The sequence below is a fragment of the Halichoeres trimaculatus genome, unplaced genomic scaffold (genome assembly GCF_033239565.1).
Source record: "Halichoeres trimaculatus isolate MK-OKI-2021-1 unplaced genomic scaffold, fHalTri1.1 fHalTri1_scaffold_19, whole genome shotgun sequence".
Lineage (NCBI taxonomy): Eukaryota > Metazoa > Chordata > Actinopteri > Labriformes > Labridae > Halichoeres > Halichoeres trimaculatus.
In genome coordinates this window covers 2,931,328-2,952,783 of record NW_027437197.1, presented here as the reverse complement: position 1 = coordinate 2,952,783, position 21,456 = coordinate 2,931,328, and the positions used below count along the sequence as shown (strand labels likewise).

At 40.0% G+C, this 21,456-nt stretch overlaps 1 protein-coding gene across 1 annotated transcript in view; it reads right to left on the bottom strand.

Moving 5' to 3' along the window:
- The window catches only part of slc49a4 (solute carrier family 49 member 4), a 79,998-nt gene that overhangs the window by 48,300 nt on the left and 10,242 nt on the right, over window positions 1-21,456 (bottom strand). The window contains exons 3-4 of the mRNA XM_074695274.1: window positions 13,307-13,575; window positions 11,553-11,682 (exon numbers count right to left, since the gene is read on the bottom strand). Coding sequence (XP_074551375.1) covers window positions 11,553-11,682; window positions 13,307-13,575 — 399 coding nt within the window. The remainder of the gene's footprint in view (window positions 1-11,552; window positions 11,683-13,306; window positions 13,576-21,456) is intronic.

Here is a 21,456-nt window from a genome sequence, read left to right as displayed (position 1 = left end):
TGGTAACTTTTTACCAACCCGGTTAAAAATAAAAGACTGAAATGAAAAAAAAAAAAAAAAAGCAGATCATGTGGGACAGGAAGTTTTGCACAGAAAACAAAAATAATAAATAAAACAAATCGTGTCCAAGCCATATCAACAACAACAACAAGGAGCCAACTGTTGGAGGTTTTACAGCGCAAACAAGGACAAAGAGAGGCTCAATAATGGATCGGGAAGTGCAGAAGCTCCTTCAAAAAATAAACAAATCTGATCGCTGATCATTAAAAATTCTAAAAATGAATTGAATGAATCTAAAAACAAGGCCTTAGATGGCCTTAAAATGTCTTAAATTAATCTTTTAAAGTATAAAAAAATGCTAACCCAAATCTTAAAAGAAAAATTTCTTTTTTTTTCTTTTAATTTACATAGTGACTCTTGTATTAACATCACACAATCACAATAGTGGAGCCAACAAACACTAAGTAGCTGAAGCTGGGACTCTATTAATTGTCCCTAACCCTGTATAATTGATGTGTTTTTTTTCCATTTACGTTTATTGTGAAGTTGGTCTCAAATTTAATCTCAAACAGCATTAAAAAGTCTTAAAAAGCTTTGAATTTAACCTGCCTTTAGCCATAAGAACCCTGTATTCATACTTCAATATATAAACTTGTCATGCTGTGTTCATGTCCAGCATGGAAAATTGCCAACTCTTCCACTCCCTCACAGTCATAAGGATGTGTTTAGGTACCTAAACATGGTACCTTTTGATTTTATCCCTAGCTTTGGTGAGGATTTTTAACAAAATTTACTGTTGTGAGAGGAAAAGCTTTCATGTTATTCAAAAAAGACTGTCTGTGCCTTCGATAATTACTTTCTATAAATTTTATTTTTGATTTTAATACTCTTTGATTTGACATTTAATTGTCAAAATATCAGAATCAAGGGGAGATCTGTGTCTACATTTTTGGATCCTGTGTTTTTTGTGTTTCATGCTCAGTAGATTTACAGATTTACTCACATTTGAGAAGCTGTTATTAGTTTGACAGGCTGTCACTGACCAAAAGTCTAAAAACTGCTGTCTTTGCAGCTTTCGCTCAGCCAGCTGACGGCTGCTTATCAACTCATCAGCTGAAATCAACCTCCAAACACGAGGTGAACACGGGCCTCGTCCCTGAGCTGTCATCCATCGCTTCAGGCTGCAGATATTGTGCTGCAGGGTCTGATAGGAGCTGTCTGCAAACATCCCGTCAGCTCACTGTGTGCTAAGAACAACAGGGAGGCAATAACAGACCTTTTAATGTATGCATATCCAGTAAACACACACACACACACAAACACAGCTCACTTCTTCAGGCGAGATGGCACTCCTCCAATCACACACAACCCATTTACAATCACTCCCAACACCCACGCTAATCACCTTCACCCAGCGAGGTGGCATGCAGATTTAAATCAGCGCCACCTCCCCAACCCTAACAATGTGATTAGAATCTCTGGGCGCCGGACAAATGAGGAGAGGCCAGCAGAGCGGGCTCAGGATCCAAAGATTGTTTGTTTATGGTCGCTGTTTAACTCCCGCATTTATTCCCCCACCTCCCTGCGCGACGTAACGCAGGCAGCATCCTGAGAGGCACCGGGAGGGGACACGGAGATAACACTGTGGGCCTCCTGCATCCCTGCGAAGGCTTCAAACGCTGAGCAGATAACCGCTGAGCGTCTGAAAGTACAGGTGGAGAGGCCAAAGAAACACAACCTGTACAGAAAAGGCGATTTGTTTGGTTGTTAACACACAGAAAAACACACGGGCTGTCTCTGTACAGCAGACCTCTGCTGTCCTTAAAGCAGTGTTACATAAGTTTTATCATCTATGAATAACTTTACATCCGTCCTTTTTGATTTGAGCCAAGTTTCCATCCAAACTGTAAATCTACTCTTTGGTTGTATCAATTATTACCAACATTTTCCTCAGAGAACAAACAAAAAACACCCCTGGATAACATTATATTAATAATCTAAGTATCAAACAGGTTTTTACTTGAAATAAATGTGATAGAGTCATCTGTAATTCAGGGTCTGGGTGTTGTAACGCCAGGATTCTTTGACAACGACAGTGTCAGGGGGGTGAAAGTTTGAAAGTCTGACCAAAAAGGACGTAAAGAAAGTCCAAATTGTTTAATACAGGGTTCCTCCAGCTAAAGGCAAGTTAAATTTAAGACTTTTTAAGACTTTATTAATGAGGTTGGAACTCAAATTTAAAAACAAGTCAACAACAAACCACAATTGAAACAAACAAAACTAACAAACAAAAACCCCAGATGAATTGCCTGGGTTAGAGGCAATTTTAACACAATGTTTATTCTACATAAAACATCACTTTTTTCCTTTTTGTAACCCCGTTTTTACAACTTTATGCCTGTTTTGCCCCCATTCATCTTTTTTGGCCACTGTCACAACCATTTGGGGATCTTTACATAGTTTTTGAATTTTAATTTAAAATTTAATTCTCAATTTTGCTGCCATAATCAATTTTCCTAAGCCATTTTTGGATTTTTTTTGCCAATTTTTTCTCATTTTTTTCTCTCTCCAGCCACCTGAGGTAGAACCAAGACATGCGTCTGCTCTAAAAGTTCCTGGTGCAACCACATCACCGTTTTTTTAAGTTCTGCTATTGCGATTACGCGATGTTGCCACAAGAGTAAATCAGGAAATTATTTAGAGAAATAGATAGATAAAAATGTTTTTTTTACTTCAAACTAACATAAATCTTACCAATGTGTTCAAATTTTTAAGACTTTTGAAATTTGGATTTAAGACTTTTTAATGCCAATCCAGGCCTTATTTTTAGAATTATGAATTCAATGCCTTTTAAGACTTTTCAAGGATCCACAAGAACCCTGTAATACTGACGTGTAAATGTCACCACACCAGGACGCCACTGTAGCCAAGCAGTCTAAGCATAGACAGTATAATAATATAAATGGACATAGACTCTATGACATCATCCATCTGTTTCTGACATGGAGTTTTGAAGCAAATCGTTGACAGCAGCCATATTGAAAATGCGATAGGGCGCCCACCATAGACTGTATAAAACACAGCGTGGTCTCTGCCATGTCACCCGTCTGTTCCTGATACTATGAAATGAAGCTAATCCCCGTAAACAGCTACATTGGATGTGACGCCAGCTTTGAGCTTCCTCTCTAGCATCTACAGGACACCCGTCAGTCATGTGAGCTGAACTGTGTCTCTGATTGGACAATCAGACGATCCTAACAACTTCCAAACCGATGAGTTAGAAAAAGATTCACCCCCCCTTCAGTGTGTGCCAATAGCAAAATTAGCATTTCAGACCCACACTGTTTTTTGAACCAGGCTGTAAAAAGTCTCTTTTAGGGTCCTCGCCCAAAGAAAGAGAGCATTATCGTTCTTCGTCAACCCCCTGAACTTGCTCAAAAACTTACCAAAATTGGCACACACCTTGCGATCAGCAAAAAATTTGACATGATACCAAACTTAATCCTCGACACCCCACAATTCGCTCTCTAGCGCCACCTAGGCACACTTAAACAGCCCTAGCGTCCAGTAGGAATGTCATAGAGAGATGAAACCAACGTCAAAATGTTTGTCTCATCGAGACGCACAGAAACAGTAGTGGCACCACAGCCCTATCTTGCACAGGAAGCCGGCAATTTGTCTTTCAAAATAAGATTTTGCCACATTTTTACCCTTTCTGGAAAAATTATCTCCTCAAAAACCATAAGTGGTATCGGCTTCAAAATTGCTCACATGACAGACTAATCCCTACTCTACAAAAGCTCTTATGGAAGTTGTTGTTTCGGACCTGGTTTTTGAATGACGAGCCCTCAAAGTTGGTGAACCCCACAGAAGCCCCCCCAGCTCCCTCCATTGAAATACAAAGGATTTCTCATTCCTGCCCATGCAGGCTGCCGCCTTCGGGCTTCTGGACAAAAAGTAAAAGTCATTAATTACATGGTATAAATTGTAAACTCAAGAGGATCCTAAATGAACAGCATCTCTCAGCACTTCTGCATCTTCATTTTTCTAAACCAGATGTTGCCTCTTGGCGCTTAGCTGTCATTCAGCTGAGATGTGCCTCTGATTGGCTAGACTTATCATCTTAACATCTTCTAAAATGTCATGTTAAAAAAAAAAAAAAACACTCCTGTACAGTGTGTGCTTAGCAAGATTAGCATTTCAGATGGAAGACTTTCAACCAGGCTGCAAACATGTTTATTTTGATTTTATTGTTTGCATATTTCTGCAGTGACAATGTTATTATTTGGCTGGGTGTGTATGGGTTTTCTGGTATTTTCAGACCCAGCCTCATGTGGACACTCGATGAACTGCAGGAGGTTGCAGTTTCAACCTGTGGCATCTTTTCCACATGTCACTCCATGCTTCCCTTCTCTCTATCTACTGTCCTGTCCTCTACAATATAAAGCAAAAAAGCTCAAAACAACGCTCTCTATATTTTCTAAATTTGGAGGATCACCAGAATATCACTTAAGAGTTGTATTTCTCCACCCTGAAACTTTAAAGCTAATGTTTTGATCTTGAACTGAGCAGTTTTTCATGTCTGCTAATCTTACACTGTAAACATCTTTCTTCTTATTTCTTTTGGAAACCAATCACTCACTGTGAATCTTTGGCTGCAGCAGTTATAGCATCTGAGAATTTCTTTACCGAGGTAATCATCCTCGTCCTTAATGGTCTTGTTTACTTTTGCAGGTCACAGAGAGACATTAGCATTCATTTCGGTCTGTTTCATAAACTCCTCACAGGAGCTTTCATAAAATGATTTATCCTTGGTTTGCTCGCTGCTTTCCACTCCAAAGCCGATGATCTTTTAGCTTGTGAGACGCACATGTCTACGAGTGCACGGCTCCTCGTCTTGGAGATGAAATCACCGGGATGAATACCTGGGATGCACAGGTTTGGTTTACACAGAGCTGATGTGATTTTGTTGTGTTTGGCCGGTTTTGTTGGAAGCAGTGTAGAGATTTGGCCTTCTACGATCATAAAAGCCTCGTGATGAAGCATCCTCTCTGCTTCTCTCCGCCACCTTTTTCATTAACCTTGCCACAACAGCAGGAAATCAATATCCATGCACCTTTCATCCTCGGCCGGAAGCTTATTTAGATAACCAAATGTAAGCAAGCAGACACGAGCAAACGGGTGAAAGAGGGGACATTTTTCCTCCCGTTCCTTTCCTGCTGGTGATGAAATACCTCAGAAGAAGTCTCAAAGGTGGCGGCGCCATCAGCTAAGTGCCATTTGTCCTTGGCAGACCCCGACTGGGAATCAATGCATCAAGATGACAACTTTCTAAGCTGAAGTGAGTCAGCTGAAGGGGGGGAAGGAGGATCATCAATACTCTGGCTTTAGGCTGCTCAGTATTTCCCTCACACTGTGATCACAATGCAACGATAACTTCCCGCCACGTGTGGGGACGCTCGGGCTTCTAATTAGGCTGCTGCTGTGGAGGCAGATGTGAACAGCTGGGAGCACTCATCAGGCGGAGGATCATTAACCAGCACTCAGACTCTGACAGGCTCAATGGATGAGCAGATCCATCAATGGGAAGGTATCAGACAGACAAATCAGACAAATTGATGAGTCAGCTACCACCTGCTGCAGCTATCTCCTCTGGCTGCAACAAACTTTACCTGAGGTGCTCCGCTCTGTGACCTTTTCACCGTCTGCTGAGAGTTTGTGTTAAGTGTGTGTCCCATTATTTACAGAACTTTCCAGTCATTGTGACAAATCCACCTCTGGATAAACTAAAAATAAAGTGTCAGTAAGCAGAACTTGACATTTCTCTTGTTATTAAACTCAGGGGTCATGAGACTGTGGAGCTAAACCCTGCAGACGCTCTGTCAGCATGTGTCGAGACCGGGTGTTTGTTTTGATCAGGACACGCTCTCACATTAGCTCATCTATCAGGAGTGAACTTCACAGCACACACTCATAAGAAGTCTCCTCTCCTTGTTCAACTCAAGTGCATCAAGCAGCAAACCAAGCTGAGATGCAAACTTTTTTGTGCTATTTTTAAACCCAATATATTCTGCATGAACTCATGTAAAAAAAAATAAAAATGTATGAATGAATGCTTTTTATCAACATGGGACCATAATACAAAAAGAAAGAAAAAGAAAATCAATGGGGAGAAGAACAGATGAAAACAAACAAAAAAAAAATAATAGTAGAGAAAAAATACAAAAAAAGCAAAAAAAAAATCAGTTCTTCTTTATAAATAAAAAATAAAAAACAAAAAGTAAAAAATTCTGTGTTAATAATTGTAAATTCTCTAAAAAAAATAGTTTTATTTTTTAATTTTTTTATAACAGGAAATTAAAACAATAAATTTAAACAATTAGTACTCTAAAAAAGCAGTTAAATCTACAACACCTTGCAGTTTAAACATTTTTGTTTTTATTTTTAATCTTCAATTCCCCGTAACTCTTGTTTAAATGTTGAAAATGTACGTTGTTGCTTAAGTCTTACATGTACATTGTGGTTCTATACTCTATCAATAACAAAAATATTAATTATAAAGTAAAATATTTAAAAAACTAATAGTAAAAACATCCTTTTTTATATGTAAGGTTCACCTCTAAAGAGTGAATTTGAAGAGCGATTACTTAGTCTCACATATCCCAAGATTCATTGCGCATGAACACCAACGATGATGGACACGACCAAACCCCAGAAATTGTTTTATCCATCTGTGAAGGATTTCTGGCAACAACTTTTTAAATGTATTTCTATAAAAAATAGAAAAAGTTTTTGTTTTACTGTGGAAAAATGTCGTTAGGGAGAATGAATGAATGAAAAAATGAATTAATTAATGGTTTTATTTCGAACATGGGACCATAATACAAAAAGAAAGAAAAAGAAAATCAATGGGGAAAAGAACAAATGAAAACAAAAAAATACTAATAATAGAGAAAAAAAAACACAAAAAAGCAAAACAAAAAAAAATCAGTTCTTCTTTATAAATAAAAAACAAAAAACAAAAAGTAAAAAATTCTGTTAATAAATGTAAAAAAAAATAAAAATAAAAAATAATTATACTTAAATAATAATAATTACTTGATTTTTTTTTTAAAGGGAATTAAAACAATAAATTTAAACAATTTAGTACTCTAAAAAAAGCAGTTAAATCTACATCATCTTGCAATTTAAACATTTTTTTTAATCAGAAATTCCCCGTAACGCTTGATTAAATGTTGAAGATGTACGTTGTTGCTTAACTCTTACATGTACATTGTGGTTCTATATTATATCAATAACAAAAAGATTAATTATAAAGTAAAATATTTAAAAAACTAATCGTAAATACATCCTTTTTTAAATATAAGGCTCTGGTTTAAGTGTTTGAAGAGTAATGTAAGGCTGACAGGTGAGGGCGGCGCTGCGTGACATCGAAAGTGACAAACAGGAAATGCTCCGTAAACCAGACCATCTCAACTCAGTTTGCAGACTGAGAGGGACGGCAGAGCCAAAACAACACTGTTTTAAATTTTTTATCAGCCGTTGGATTAAAAAAAGGCTGATATGTCTCAAAATGTCAAATATCAGCGCAGATGACCGGTCTATTCCTGGAAATAATGCAGAGAAATACTACAAATCATGTTTGAGAAATGAATGTGCTTCACATTAAAATAAAAAAGCTAAAATGGCTGCAGGGATTGCAATCAATCTTCTAGAGATTCCCTCAGTTAGCTTTGCATAAAATGAGCTAATGTGGGTCTCTGGAGTTCAAATATGAATCACTTTGTCTACACTCTGTCTCAGAGCGAGTGGACACCCAGATCCAGGCTTACCGGACAGAGATACAACATGCTGCCCAAACAGGTTACTGGATGACTGCCTATCACAGGAGGAACAGAAAGCCTCTCAGCTGGATGGCCTAGTTCAACTGGCCGCTCTCTGTGTGTGTGGATGTGTTCAACCGTCCAAAACTAGCAGTCTGCCCCTCGTCATGTATCTGAGGGGAGCTCTTACAGGAGCTAAGCCTCTCTGTGCTGGTCAGCAGCCCTGTCCAAAGCATGGCACTGCAGTGAAGCTATTCTATTCAACAAGGGGGGCCGAGAGCCGCCAACAAGGCCGGGCCAGCTCCCCCCGGCTCCCTCCAGCTCTTTAATCCCTGGCCACAGCCACGGGCCTCGCTGCCCCACAGGCCAGACAAACAGACAGCAAACTACAGCTGAGCAGAGCGGCTTCCTGGCTGCCCTCAGGACGGAAACGGCGTGGGTTGATGCGTGTGATGGCTGGAGCGATGTGGGTGCTGCAGCAGAGTGAGGAAGTATGATTCAATCATTGTCTCCAGATTTCTTTCCAGCTCCTCTCTTGACGAAAAAACACTCAGGGAGGAAGTATCAAGACATGGCGTCCAACTCTAAGGAGTCGCCATCACTTCAACTTGAGAGGCTGTCACTTTAAAGAAGGAGTCTCAAAACATATTTGTTCATATTCAACAAGCAGGAGCCTTTTGACGTTCTCATATAGACTCATGTTAGAGACAGAAACCAGATATTCAGGGTGGAGAATCCTGCAGAATATTCTTGGGCTCAGATTTCTTTTACATGAAAGCATCAGGAACACACTCATGGAAGAGATTCACGAGTTATAAAGGACAGAGCGGCTGTGAAATGACATAAAAGGTGCGAGACGAAGACGAAGATGTTTGTCAGGGTTAATCAAAATGTCTGAGTAATCCCTCAGTCTCTGACAGGCTGCTCAGTTAGTCCCACGTTGGACTTTAAAGGTGCAGTGTGTAGAAGTTGGCAATGAGATAAAATGTTTATTTATGTGAAGTATCTTAAAAAAAAGTGGAAAATAATCTCCATAAAACTTTCCTTTTCTTTTTAACTAACGGCCATGTTTGTCTACGGCAGATTTTGGGGGACAGAAAGAGCAAAACACGGTTTTTGATATGAGTCTAGCTGCAGGTCCTAGGCAGAGAGGAAGAGAGGAGGGAGGTTGTTGTTTTACAGTAGAAGAAGAAGACGACGACAGCGGTTGTTGATGAAGAGGAAGAAGAAGACAGAGTTTATTTTGCTGTTTTGCAGGAAAGAAAAGGTACTGAGAGTTTTCTTCTGCTGGAGAATCCCAAATATGCATCACATGAGTGATGCAAACTGCTCCCCCTGGTGGCTGGCTGAAGTATAGGTCAAAAAATCCATCTCCCCAGTCATTCCAGATGGGCTGAGGTCAAACTTTAGAGAATTAATATACCTGCTAGAAATGTTTTTCACGTCTGATTGTTGTGGTGGTTTGAAGATATCATTTAGCTGTCTTGTATTCAAGTCCTCTTTTTTCTGAAAAGTTTCATTTTCATTATGTATACAAGGTTAAAAACAAGGTTTTATGGAGGTAGAGTTAAGAAGTGATGAGACTCAAGAAAGAAACAAATAATTACTATTTTTGTCACTTGGTTCCACTCAGATTCTCCCAGAATCCCTCACAGTGTCTACTGCGCAGACTCTGGCTGCACTACTGCTTCAATGGCGGCGCTGTGACGGAGAAATTTCGACTTCAAATCTGTACAATGGTAAATAACAGAGCCACGCTGTCCACTTTATATACAGTCTTTGGTGTAAATTCATCACATTTTGGTGCAAAAAGATCAGGAAGATATGAAGAGAAACTGGGACAGACAACAACTAAAACGGTACAGAAGAGGGTTAGGGCCACTGGAAAAAAAGGGCCAAATTTTTTTATAACTATTTTTCTAAGAAAAAAAGTCAAAATTCTGACTTTTTTCTTATAAGAAATAGAAATGAGAAAACAAAATTGATGAATTTATTTTTTTTTAAATTCTGACTTTAATTCCTGAATTCTAACTTTTATTAAAAAACAGATTTAAAAATAATTTGGACATATTTTTTTTTAAAATTCTGATTCAGAATTCTTTGAAAAAAGGCAGAATTCTGACTTTTGTCTTAAAATTTTAGGATTAATGTTTTTTCTGTAAAATTTTGACAGTAACCTCAGAAATTTGTATTTTTGTTTCACAGAAAAAAAAATATAATAAATGAAAAAAAATGATTTTTTTTTCTTTTTTTTTCAGTGGCACCAATCCTCTTCCTTTGGGTGTAGAGTTTCAGCGCTGGGAGACATCAATGAAGAAGTTGGGTCTGAAGGACGACGCTGCAGTAAAGGAGCAACATACCGCTGGAGAAATTTTCCATAGCAACATCATTGTTTGTTGTTTATGGTATGGTCTAACAAACGTCAGCGTTTCTCTGAGAGTTTTCTTTCCTCTCTGACAGTCCGAGGTGGATTGGTGCTTTGTTGTTGAAAGCTAGCTTTGTCAAACTGAACATGAGCTATCAGAGGGTGATGAGGCTTCATGGAGCTTTCTGCCAGGTGTTTCTCTAGAAATGAGACATGTCCCTCAGCATCAACGCCATCAACATGAGGATCAGAATAAATGACGCCATCTTCAGGATCCTGTTTGATCTGTAAAGGCTGAGAGTCGCTGAGTGATGGACTCAGTCTAAAATCTGATGTCGCTAAAATTCTCATTTCTACGCACTGCTCCTTTAAATGGTCATATAATAGTCACCGTACGAACTGCAAGAAAAACTCTTACTCCTCTGCTCTGGTTTTGAGGTTTTCTGGATAATCAGATCCAGTAAAAACACTAAATAAAGCACACTAACCTCAAAACCTGAGACAATGTGACACACTGCGGTGGAGCCTCAGGGCCAGGATGCCCTACCTTTGGCTCAGCGTGTGAGTAATATCCTCTCTGGAAGGAAATGTGCTCCAAAAACGACAGTGACATGACTTAAAAGGGTGAGAAGGAAAACAACATGAAAAATAAAGTTTCTGTCTGACTTAAAAATCTCTTTTAAAAGGCATCAGAGGGTGGAAAGTTTTCCAACTTTAAGATCATAAAGGAACAAAAAAAAAACAAAGTTTTAATCAAACAGACAAATCCAATATGTCTGCAGACTCTGAGTGATGCACGGCGGTTTCCTCTATCAGCCGGCTGTATCTTGAGATTCCATCGACCCTGGTTTTACAGATGCAGAGGTGGTTTTTAACAGCAAATACCATATAACAGCTTAGTAATTAACCTAGAGGGAAGGCTGCAGTTTCTTTGATAACAGCTCAGGCAGAAGGTGAGTGACAGAGGCCTTCATTAAGATTCAGCATCCCTCTCCAACCAAAGACTGTGTCACTTTAACTTTCCAAGATGAGAAGCTCGTGATGCATCGGTAAATAAGAGCCCAAACAAGCCTTAATGGTTGTGCAGACAGGGGTAGACAGCGCGAACTGATCTGAAGAAATATGCTCCCGACTCTTCTCTCAGAGTCTGATGTTGTAAAACATAACAGCACCTGAAACTAATCCCAAAATCAGCGCCAGAGTTTACTGCTTTACATGTCCACAAAGGAGCTGGATCGAGGACACGTCGGGTTAGGCATACAGAGCAAACTCAGCACAAAGGTGTCAGAGTCAAATGACTTTGTGTGTGTGTGTGTGTGTGTGTGTGTGTGTGTGTGTGTGAGAGTGTGTGTGTTTGGCGTTACCTGAAAAGTCTGCACATGCTGTTCCTGTAGCTCAGTCTCTGGCTCGCAGCAGCCACGCTCGGCGGTATCGGCGGGCGCGATGGGAAGTAGAGCACGACAGCCGCGTAGATCACGGCGATGGCAGCCAGCTCTGAAAGGACGCAGAGACACAGGTTCAAAACATGTGATGTTATTTTTTATTTTTTCATCCATCTGACTCGATTTTTTATCCATGACCTGAAAACTTTAGCTTCATAAAAGGCTCCTTCTTCCGCCGTGAAAAATTAATAACAAAGCTCCTCGTGTTAAAACAAAAGCTGCAGCCTCACTTCGTCGCAGCGTGCTTGTTTCTCTTTTCAGTGTTGCTTTTAATTTTCTGAATCAGTTAAGCATAACACTCTCAATCTATTTTTCAGAGGGGTGGTTACGGAGATAATAATTTAAGTTTTTTTTGGCTTAAGTGTTAAATTCTTCAACACCCCTCGCCTGATTGTGTTTGTGTCCCTTGGCGTGGTTGATATGATGCTGAAATGAGGTGTTATCAATCCTCCACGCCTTCAGAAAGGTTTCTGTTAGGGGCTGATCAATATTTATACGCATATGGGGCTGGTCCAAAACGGGGGGGGGGGGTTCTCAACCTTTTCTTGGAGCACTGGGGGGAGCCATAAGGTTTTTATTTTGGCTTCAGGGGGGGGTCATCCAACTTTAATTTGTTAAGTTTTGTATGCTTTTTTTGTTTGTTTTCCATTCGTATTTTACTCAGAGGTTTTGGTTTATACTCCCCTATATAAAGGTACCCTGCATGGTCCACAATGGTATTTCCCCATAGACTGTATTTCCCACTTGTGCACACGTCACTTTCAATGCACACGTCACTGACCGGGAAAACCCAATAGAGTAGCAGAAGAAGAAAAAAACACAAACAATTAAAATGGCTACTGTGAGGAGATCGAATCCGTGTATGGTTCGTTATTCTGTTTCAAAACCAAATTAAAAAAAAAAAAAAAAAAAACGACTTGTTTTTTTCGTTTTCTGTTTTAAAACCAAAACAGAAAAACGTAATAACAGAAAATCAGAAAAACCACGTTTTTCTATTCTGGTTTTAAAAATGGAAAAACGAAAAATAATAAAAGATTGTGTTAAAATTGTTTGTGTGATATTTTGATATTAAATGTGAACATCTCTATATAAAAATTAGACAAATAACTCACATTTAAGGTCTAAACCGACATGTTCCTGGGCTTTTTTTTAATATTGGTCTTTATATATGTCTGCAGCCATAAACCTTCAATGTGAGTTATTTGCCTAATTTTTATATAGAGATGTTCACATTTAATATCAAAATATTACACAAACAATTTTGACACAATCTTTTATTAATTTTTGTTTTTCCATTTTTAAAACCAGAACAGAAAAACGTGCTTTTTCTGATTTTCTGTTATTCCGTTTTTCCGTTTTGGTTTTAAAACAGAAAACGCAAAAACATGTCAGTTTTTTTGTTTTTTTGATTTTGTGTTGCGAAAGAACGAACTATACACGGATTAGATCAGCCTATCGAAAGGAAAGTTTCCTTCATGCTAATTTGAGAAATTGCCCTCTTTACTGCTGGTGTGATTATATACAAAAATGTTGTTTATGGTTGGGGGGGGGGGGGGGGGGGGGGGGTCCCTCACGTTTTTTTTGGACGCTGGGGGGGGCGTAAGGAAAAAATAAAATCTTAATCACGTCCCAACTATACCCCAGTCCTATTTAAATAACGATCAGCCCCTCAGTACCTATATACATGACCAGCTGGATCCTGGAGCGGATGGTGCTGTCGGGGAGGGGTGCTTCCAGGACGCCTGTCTCAGTGTCGTTGGGCGACGGCACGATCAGGGGTCCGATCACGAAGGAAGCGGCGCCTCCGAGGTGAGCGAAGAGCGAGGCCACGGCTGTCGCTGTGGCTCTCTGGTCGGTGGCGAACCATGTGGTGGAGAGGAAGGGGCCGGCGCTCATGATGGTGGGGCCGGCTAAACCGTTCATAAACTGACCTCCGTGGATGAACCTGAAACAGAAGAGGGAGACAGAGGTTGACGACGTATTCCTTCTGTCTCTACAAAAACAGGAATCTTATCAAGTGTTTTTGTCTTATTTTAAGTGAAAACTGTCTTTTTATACTCGATATGAGCCACATTCAACTTATCAGTCCAGAAAAAAGATTCAAGACAACCATGGCTATAGACAGATGTAACTCAATGATGTCTCAGCAATATAACAGAACCAGAATGCAAGAAACTATTCAATGAAGACAGGTGGACATTGAAATTTTCTGAATATTGACCCTTAAACAATGAAAACTGTGAATAACTATGTACAAATCACTTTAAGTCTTGGATCAAAGAAGAGGGAAGTATTTTCATTTTTACAAGCTATGGACACACCAACTGTTGCTCATTGGTGCAGAGCAGCCCCAAGCTAAACACGACACCAGGAAGATGGAAGGTAATTTTCAAAGAATTCTGTAGATTTTAATACAGGACACATATCGATCATTCGGGGCTTATTTAAAGCAGTAAAGAGTGTAGAATTATTTGTTTTTTACAGAATTGAGCTAGAGCAAACGGTTGATTTTCTGCAGATTTTCAAAGAGGACATCTAAATAGACACGATGTTGATGGCATTTCACAAAAATAATCATTCTTTCCCGCCGGTTCGGCATGTTGCTGACGTCACGTGTGATACATTCAAGGACCGTCAGAAATTTGAGAATCTGACGATAAAACCACTATGTACAGCTTTTGAATAGGACAAACAGTTTGTAAAAGCCAGGCATTTGAAAATAAGAGCGTTTTTGAACCCGCCACAGGTTTGGGATCCTAAAAATGAGGTCTGAATTGCTCTGACGAACAAAACAAACTGTCAATGGAGTAAGAAAATTGGCAATTGTTTACTTGTTTAAGCAAATCAGACCTAATTTTTGTCTCTAAATAATTTGAAACAAGACATTTTTCAAGTAGATGTGGCTCATATTAAGTCTAAAAATAAATTTTCTATCTTTTCAAAATAAAACAAAAACACTTGATAAGAGTTCAACTTTTTGCAGTGTGTTGGGGCAAAAAATGAGCAAAAATAACCAACCCCCTGCGCTCAAGGTGGCGTCTTCAGGAGCTTTTTTTCTACATCTGAGACTCCTGTACACAAAACTCTTTATCCACTTTCTCGCATATAAAAAAAAAGAAGAAGAAGAAGCCTGAATCTGCAAACTTTGACTTTTTTTGCCCTGATAATGACTTATTGATCATTCAAAGGGTTGGAAATTAAATTTCCTTTGAGAAATTAACTTAATCCAGCAGGTCTGAAACTCTTATACTGTTAAGGACATCAAACACTGCAACATTAAGGTGTGATGATATCCATGTTTTGTGTCAGATAACACCATGTGTGAGCAGTGGATGAATATTATATAATAATAATCACAGAGATAAACACCTGCAGTCTTACTCATGCACCTTCAGACTGTGAGGTGTGAAACAAACGTCCTCTGAGACGTCCCCGGATGCCACCAGATCCCCCCCGCGCCCTCCCATTACGGAGCTGTCTGACAGCAAACCACCTGAGACAGCACACGCCTGATTGTGTGTGTGTACGTGTGTGTATGTGTGTGATCGTGCTAAAGACACGGTTCATTCAGAGAGATGTGAGACAGAGGAAGAGGCTCAGCGTGAGGGAGGAGATGAGGATAAGTAAAGGACAAGGAGGGCTAATTCTGACATGACTCAGGAAGATTCAGGATAACTGTGTTCAGTGGGAAGATGTGACGGCTAAGTGTGGGAATTAAATTTAAAGAGGGGGTATTCAGTTATCTCATTTTAAAGGTGGACATAAAGAAACAATGCTATGTTCATACATACAGCACTCAGCATATGAGCTAAACAAGATCTAAACAAGATCTAAACAAGATCTTAATTAGATCTTTACAAGATCTGAAGAAGGTCTAAACCAGAACTTAACAAGATCTGAACACAATCTTAAAGACATCTAAAAAAGGTTTGAACAAGATTTTAACAAGATCTAAATAAGATCTTAATTAGATCTTTACAAGATCTGAACAAGATCTTAACAAGTTCTAAACAAGATCTTAACATGAACTTAACAAGACCCTAACAAGATCTGAAAAAGATGTTAACAAGATCTAAACAAGATTTGAACAAAATCCAAAAATATCTATATGAGATGCTAACAACATCAAAACAAGATCACAACAAGATCCTAACAAGATCTTAACAAGATCTTAACTAGATCTGAACAAGATCTCAAAGAGATCTGAACAAAGTGTTAATAAGACCTACCACTATCTTAACATGCTCTTAAGAAGATCTTAATCAGATTTTAACAAGATCTTAACAAGATCTTAATGAGATCTTAACAAGACTCAAACAGGGTCAATCAAGACTCAAACAAGATCTAAATGAGATTTTAACAAGATCCAAACAAGATCTGAAGACTGTTAACAAGCTCTTAACGAGACTTAAACAAAATCCTAATGAGACCTTTAACAAGATCCAAACAAGATCTGAAAAAGGTCTTAATGAGATTTAAACAAGATCTGAACAAGATCTTCACAAGCTCTTCACAAGATCTTAATGAGATGTTAAGGAGATCTTAATGAGACTCGAACAAGACCTTAATGAGATTTGAACAAGATCTAAACAAGATTTAAACAAGATCTGAACAAGATCTTAACATGATCCTGACGAGATATGAACAAGATCCTAATGAGGTCTTTACTGGACTTGCTAAAATGACTTCATCATCACTTGAGGACCCCCTAACTGGTTCATGACACATTATGTTGGGAGTGCGAGCCTCAAGCATCAAGGCATGCCTTTGGCTCCGCCCCCAACAAGCCTCCATAGGGCTGGCCAATCAAAGAGAAGGGGGTCTGTAAAGTGGGGAGCCTTTAAGGGACAGCAGCTAAAATCAAGCGTCCATGACAGAGGCTGAAATGAGGGATGAATAAAAAAAACAGCACCATGAGAAAATCAGGGAGCTGTAAATCATTTAAAGACACTACGGGGGCACCAAAGGGACAAAATAAAGGCTAAAGAGAAACACTGTTCCCCATCTTTAAGAGTGTGAGTCCACCATGTAGAAGGAGATGAAAACACGGCCTTACATAAAAAGTAAACAGATTTCAGTCTCTAAAACTCTGTCCTGAATCTGGTACCAGCTGTGTGTTAAAGAGGAGGAAAGGAACCAGCACCTCGGACCTCCAGTTTGCACATAAGAGCATGTTTCCCTCTCTGCCCTCTAACTCTTTTTAACTTCGCTGTCTGTTCCCTCCCGGGTTTGCAGTTTTCCGTGTCGAGGCGGAATACAAAGTGCAGCGGTCAGTGACAGATTGATTGGAGAATAGCATGTTTGCTCTATATCTCCTTCCCACATCTAAGGCTGGCTAACATCCCAGCCTACACAGCAGCACCTCCTGGAAACACTCAGGGCCTCCTCCTTTTATTCATCCTCTCCTTCCTCCTTTATCTGTCTCAGTCTTTATGGCTCAATTAACTGGGAAACTTTCTAACAAATGCAAATTGAGGCACAAATTTTGAGTCCTGTTTTTTATCAGATCCCGATTATCTGGGTTGTCGCTCACGTCTTGAACTCAACACATCCACTCTGTCTGTCTGTCTGCTGTAACGAGTGAGTCACCTCCGCCGCCACCGAGGAACGAACCCAGTGTCAGGACACAGCTGAACACCACTCTGATATTTTCCTTCGTCTTATTAACGACAGGAGCAAAGAGAGGTGAGGGATAAATCTGTCCTCTACATGAACCAGGTTTCTTTCTTTTTCACATCTTTTGTGGAAAGAAAAATGTACACAGAGATTGTTAATTTCATAGAGATGATGATGATGAGAATCAGCAGCTGGGATCAGACATCTCGCCATATTTGGTGATTTTCCACCTCTGCATCTGTCTGCACGAGCCTGTTCCTTCAACATCACAGCGACCAATCAGCACAGTTTCCCTTATAAATCCAACGAAGAAGAAAAACGCGACACAGTAAACAAAGAGCACAGATGAAGACATGCAGCATTTCATCCTCTCTGTGATTGGCATGTAGCTCTTTGATACAAAGAACAATCAAACTTTGTTTCAGAGAAGTCTGTGAGCCGCCAGGAGAAATGCAGCTGCTGTCTGGGTAAGTGACGATTCTTTTGACCAATCAACGGTCTGCAGTGTTGTAGCTCCACCTTCTGAGTGTGGATCGGTTCAGTCTGGCACCCATACGGAAGGGTCCCAAAAAGTGGGACTGCTCGTCTCGGATATTTGGGGATCTGTCCGGGGATAAGTCAGTGGAAACGCCACAACAAACCGAACTGGTCTGCTTGGTGGAAAGGCGGCTTCAGACGGTGAACTCATTCTCTACAAAAGTCTGCAGCACAACATTGAAGCCTTTCTCCACATCTCTGGATTTCTCTCCATACCAGGGAAAAGCCAGGATTTCAATTTTGGGAGGGCCTTAAGTTACAAAAGTTAGTAAATTGCTATAACACTGTAGATATATCCAATCCACTTCCAATCCACTTTATTTATATAGCACATTTTAAAAACAGACCAACGTCTCCAAAGTGCTGTACAAAAGCAACAAAATAAAGGCAGATACACAAAGCTCTGCCAGCTCCATAAAATAAATAAAACCATAAAATAAACATGAATTAAAATAATAAATAGGATAAAATAAATTTAAAGACACAGAGGACCACACAACTCATGCGGTGTTAAAAGCCAGAGAATAAAAGTGGGCATTAAGACGAGACTTAAAACAGTCCACTGTGGGGGCCATTCGAACGTGGTGGGGCAAAGCGTTCCAGAGTTTGGGACCGACCCCAGAGAAGGCCCTGTCCCCTCTGGTTTTAAGTCTTGTCTTAGGCCCCACGAGCTGGGACTGGCCCTCAGACCTCAGAGCGCGCGCTGGAATGTAAATTTGGAGGCAGTCTGTGATGTATTGAGGGGCCAGTCCATTCAAAGCTTTAAAAACAAAGAAAAGGATCTTAAAATCAATTCTAAAATTAACAGGGAGCCAGAGCAAAGAAGCTAAAATTGGGGTGATATGTTCGCGCTTTCTGGCCCCTGTTAAAAGTCGTGCTGCAGAGTTCTGGATTAACTGCAACCGCGAGAGTGCATTTTTGCCTAAACCCGTGTAAAGCGCATTGCAGTAGTGCAGGCGAGAAGAGATAAAAGCATGCACGACTTGTGCATATACAGATACAGTTAACCTTGCAGAGCAGATGGACCTGCCTGATTCAGTTTCTGAACTCCTGCAGATCCATCTCGCCAGGCTCCATTGACCAACGAATTCACTCAGATAAATTCTTAACGGCCCAATCAGGGAAGAGAGGCGGGAGCTGTGGGTGCAACCGTTTGGAAACCGTTTTCTCAATAAGCTTTGCCTGCTTCAAATATTTTTCTCGTACTTGTCAGCGTTCCTTTGATTCTTAAGTTAACTTAACAAAAACGGCAGCACTTGTTCATAAGCTTCATCATACCGTGGCTTGATGTGGATTGGTCTGTGGTGAGTGTGTTAATCAGAACGGTCGTCCAATCACCAGTTGCTGTTTTTTTTTTAAGATCCCGCCTCTGAAAACAAATTCGAAGAGCTGCTACCCAGATGGATTAGTGAAATATTTCCGTAGCGGATATATGAAACTGTGGGTCTGGCGTGTCAGGTTAAGATATAGTATTGTTACTATGTATGTTTCAAACGCCTCAATTTTCCATGTATTACAGGCTGTAAGAGCAGCAACATCAACCACAGTTAAAACACAAAAATCTACAGTCTTTCCCAAGTCATTTTCTAGTTGTACTGGTTTAACATGAGGCTAAATTAGTCATAACGTTTTACCAACAGGCTAGAGATTTCCAAACTTGGCTCATTTTATAAAGACAGGGCATCTGAAAATGACAAAAAAAAAGCGTAAAGTGACGAAATTTTAAAATATTCCTCTTCAAAGAAAAAAATATCTTTTTAAAGAAAAGTTTAAGGTGGGTCTGGGACTGTTGGGCCCACCCATGACGCCGCCCCTGGTCCATACAATCAGTCACCTTGACTAAACCAGAATATCTACATGAAAGCATCAATAATCAATTAAAGTCTGTCACTGTGAAACTCTCGACTCCCTTATTCTGTAAGTATCAAAGCATTTTATATTCTCCATCCTCTCCTTTATTAATTACAGAAAACAAATGTGCCAACAAAACCAGCCAAACAATTACCAAATAAAAAGTGAGCCAAAGAAACTTCCAGAGTGTTTGAAACTTCAAGATAAAAGTTTGGTCACTTCTCAAAAACTATTAAAGTTCTGTGTCGGAGCTCTCAGGATGGATGTGAGCGTGAAAATTGGCCTTAATGTGACAGGTGATGAGGACGGATGGAGGCTAACGTGAGGACGAGGGGCTGCGCGGGGCAGGAGGAGCACAGCCAAAGGAAGGGGAGCAGCTTTTTCCAGCCTTCATGGGAATTGATGAATCCTGTCAGACCAAATCTGATGGAGACTGAGACAAAAGAGCGGCGTTCTGGTAAAAATCCACCCCGTGTTTCTGATCTCGCGGGGCTGACAGGACCCAATTTTGCCGTCACACAAAGGCCAGACAAACTCTGTCTTGAAAATGACACCAAAGCAATCGTCACGGTAATAAGACAGCCCGCTGCGAGGCCCACAATGTGTCCTGATGGCCAATCAGACGGCGTCTAAAAGAAAGTCTGAGATCTGACTGATAGACACTTACTAATCACACAGCCGGCCTTTGTTTGGATGCAGGACAGAGACAGACAAAGACGAGCAAAAGAAAAGAGCAAAGGCGTGAAAACAAGAGGCTGAGGAGGTAAAAATGTGATGTCTTTGATTTGAGAGCAGACCTCATCACAGCGAGGGCTAATCAGCGACCGACTGATGCAACGCCGCTTCCCTCTCCTCATCTGAACTCCACAAAACAAACACTCCTCTTATCAGATGGGACTGCAGCAGCTGCACAAAGTTCCTGGAGATAAAACCAGAGGAACTTCAGCCTCAAACAGGTTCAAAAACTGCCTTTGATTTTACAGACAGGATCTTAAAAACTCAAAACAAAGAAACACTTCACTTCCACAAGAGGACGGCCAAAACAATCCCAGAGAAACATGAAACAGCATGTGGAACAAACAGATCTGCAGGAGGCGGCGAGGAGACTCCTCAAACTGAGCAGGAAACTCAAACACAGCGTTTGATCGCCGCCGGACAGCCCGTGATCTCTGGAGCCGGCGTTTCTCCAAATGATATCAACAAGACTTTATTTATGGATCAGCTTTCAGAATGAGAGTTCACAAAGTGCTCCAACAAACAGGCAAGACGACACAAAGATGCAGTCAATACTCAACAGAGGCAGGACAAAAGATGTAAGAAGTATAAAACGTAAGACGAATAGACGAAGAAAAAAAGGAGAGTGAAAGAAAATCAGTGAAACAGTGAGAGGTAAAATAATAGTTGAAGTAAAAGCTTTGAAAGACATTTCTCGAAGAAACTGAATAGAAAAATAAATAAAAGATTTAAGAAAATAAAAGTTGGTGAAGCTACGGTGGCCCGCGAGGTCAGGGCTCCTGAGTGCATGAGTTTGATCCTTCATTTGACAACAACTAAACGTGTTATGATTAATGTTTATTTCGTGCAACCATCAACTAAATACAAAACCACATGTGGCTTAAGTTTGTCCTTTCTGTGCTGCTGTAGAAGCATGGAAATCCAAGATGGCAGCCTCCGCTGAAGACAAAAACATTCATACTACGTTAGCACAGTTATTTTTATCTTCAGGGGATCTTACGCTTATCTAAACTTACTTATGAACATTAAATACCAAGTTTTTCTGCTACTACACGCTGACCTTCAAAAAACGATGGAAATAAAAGCG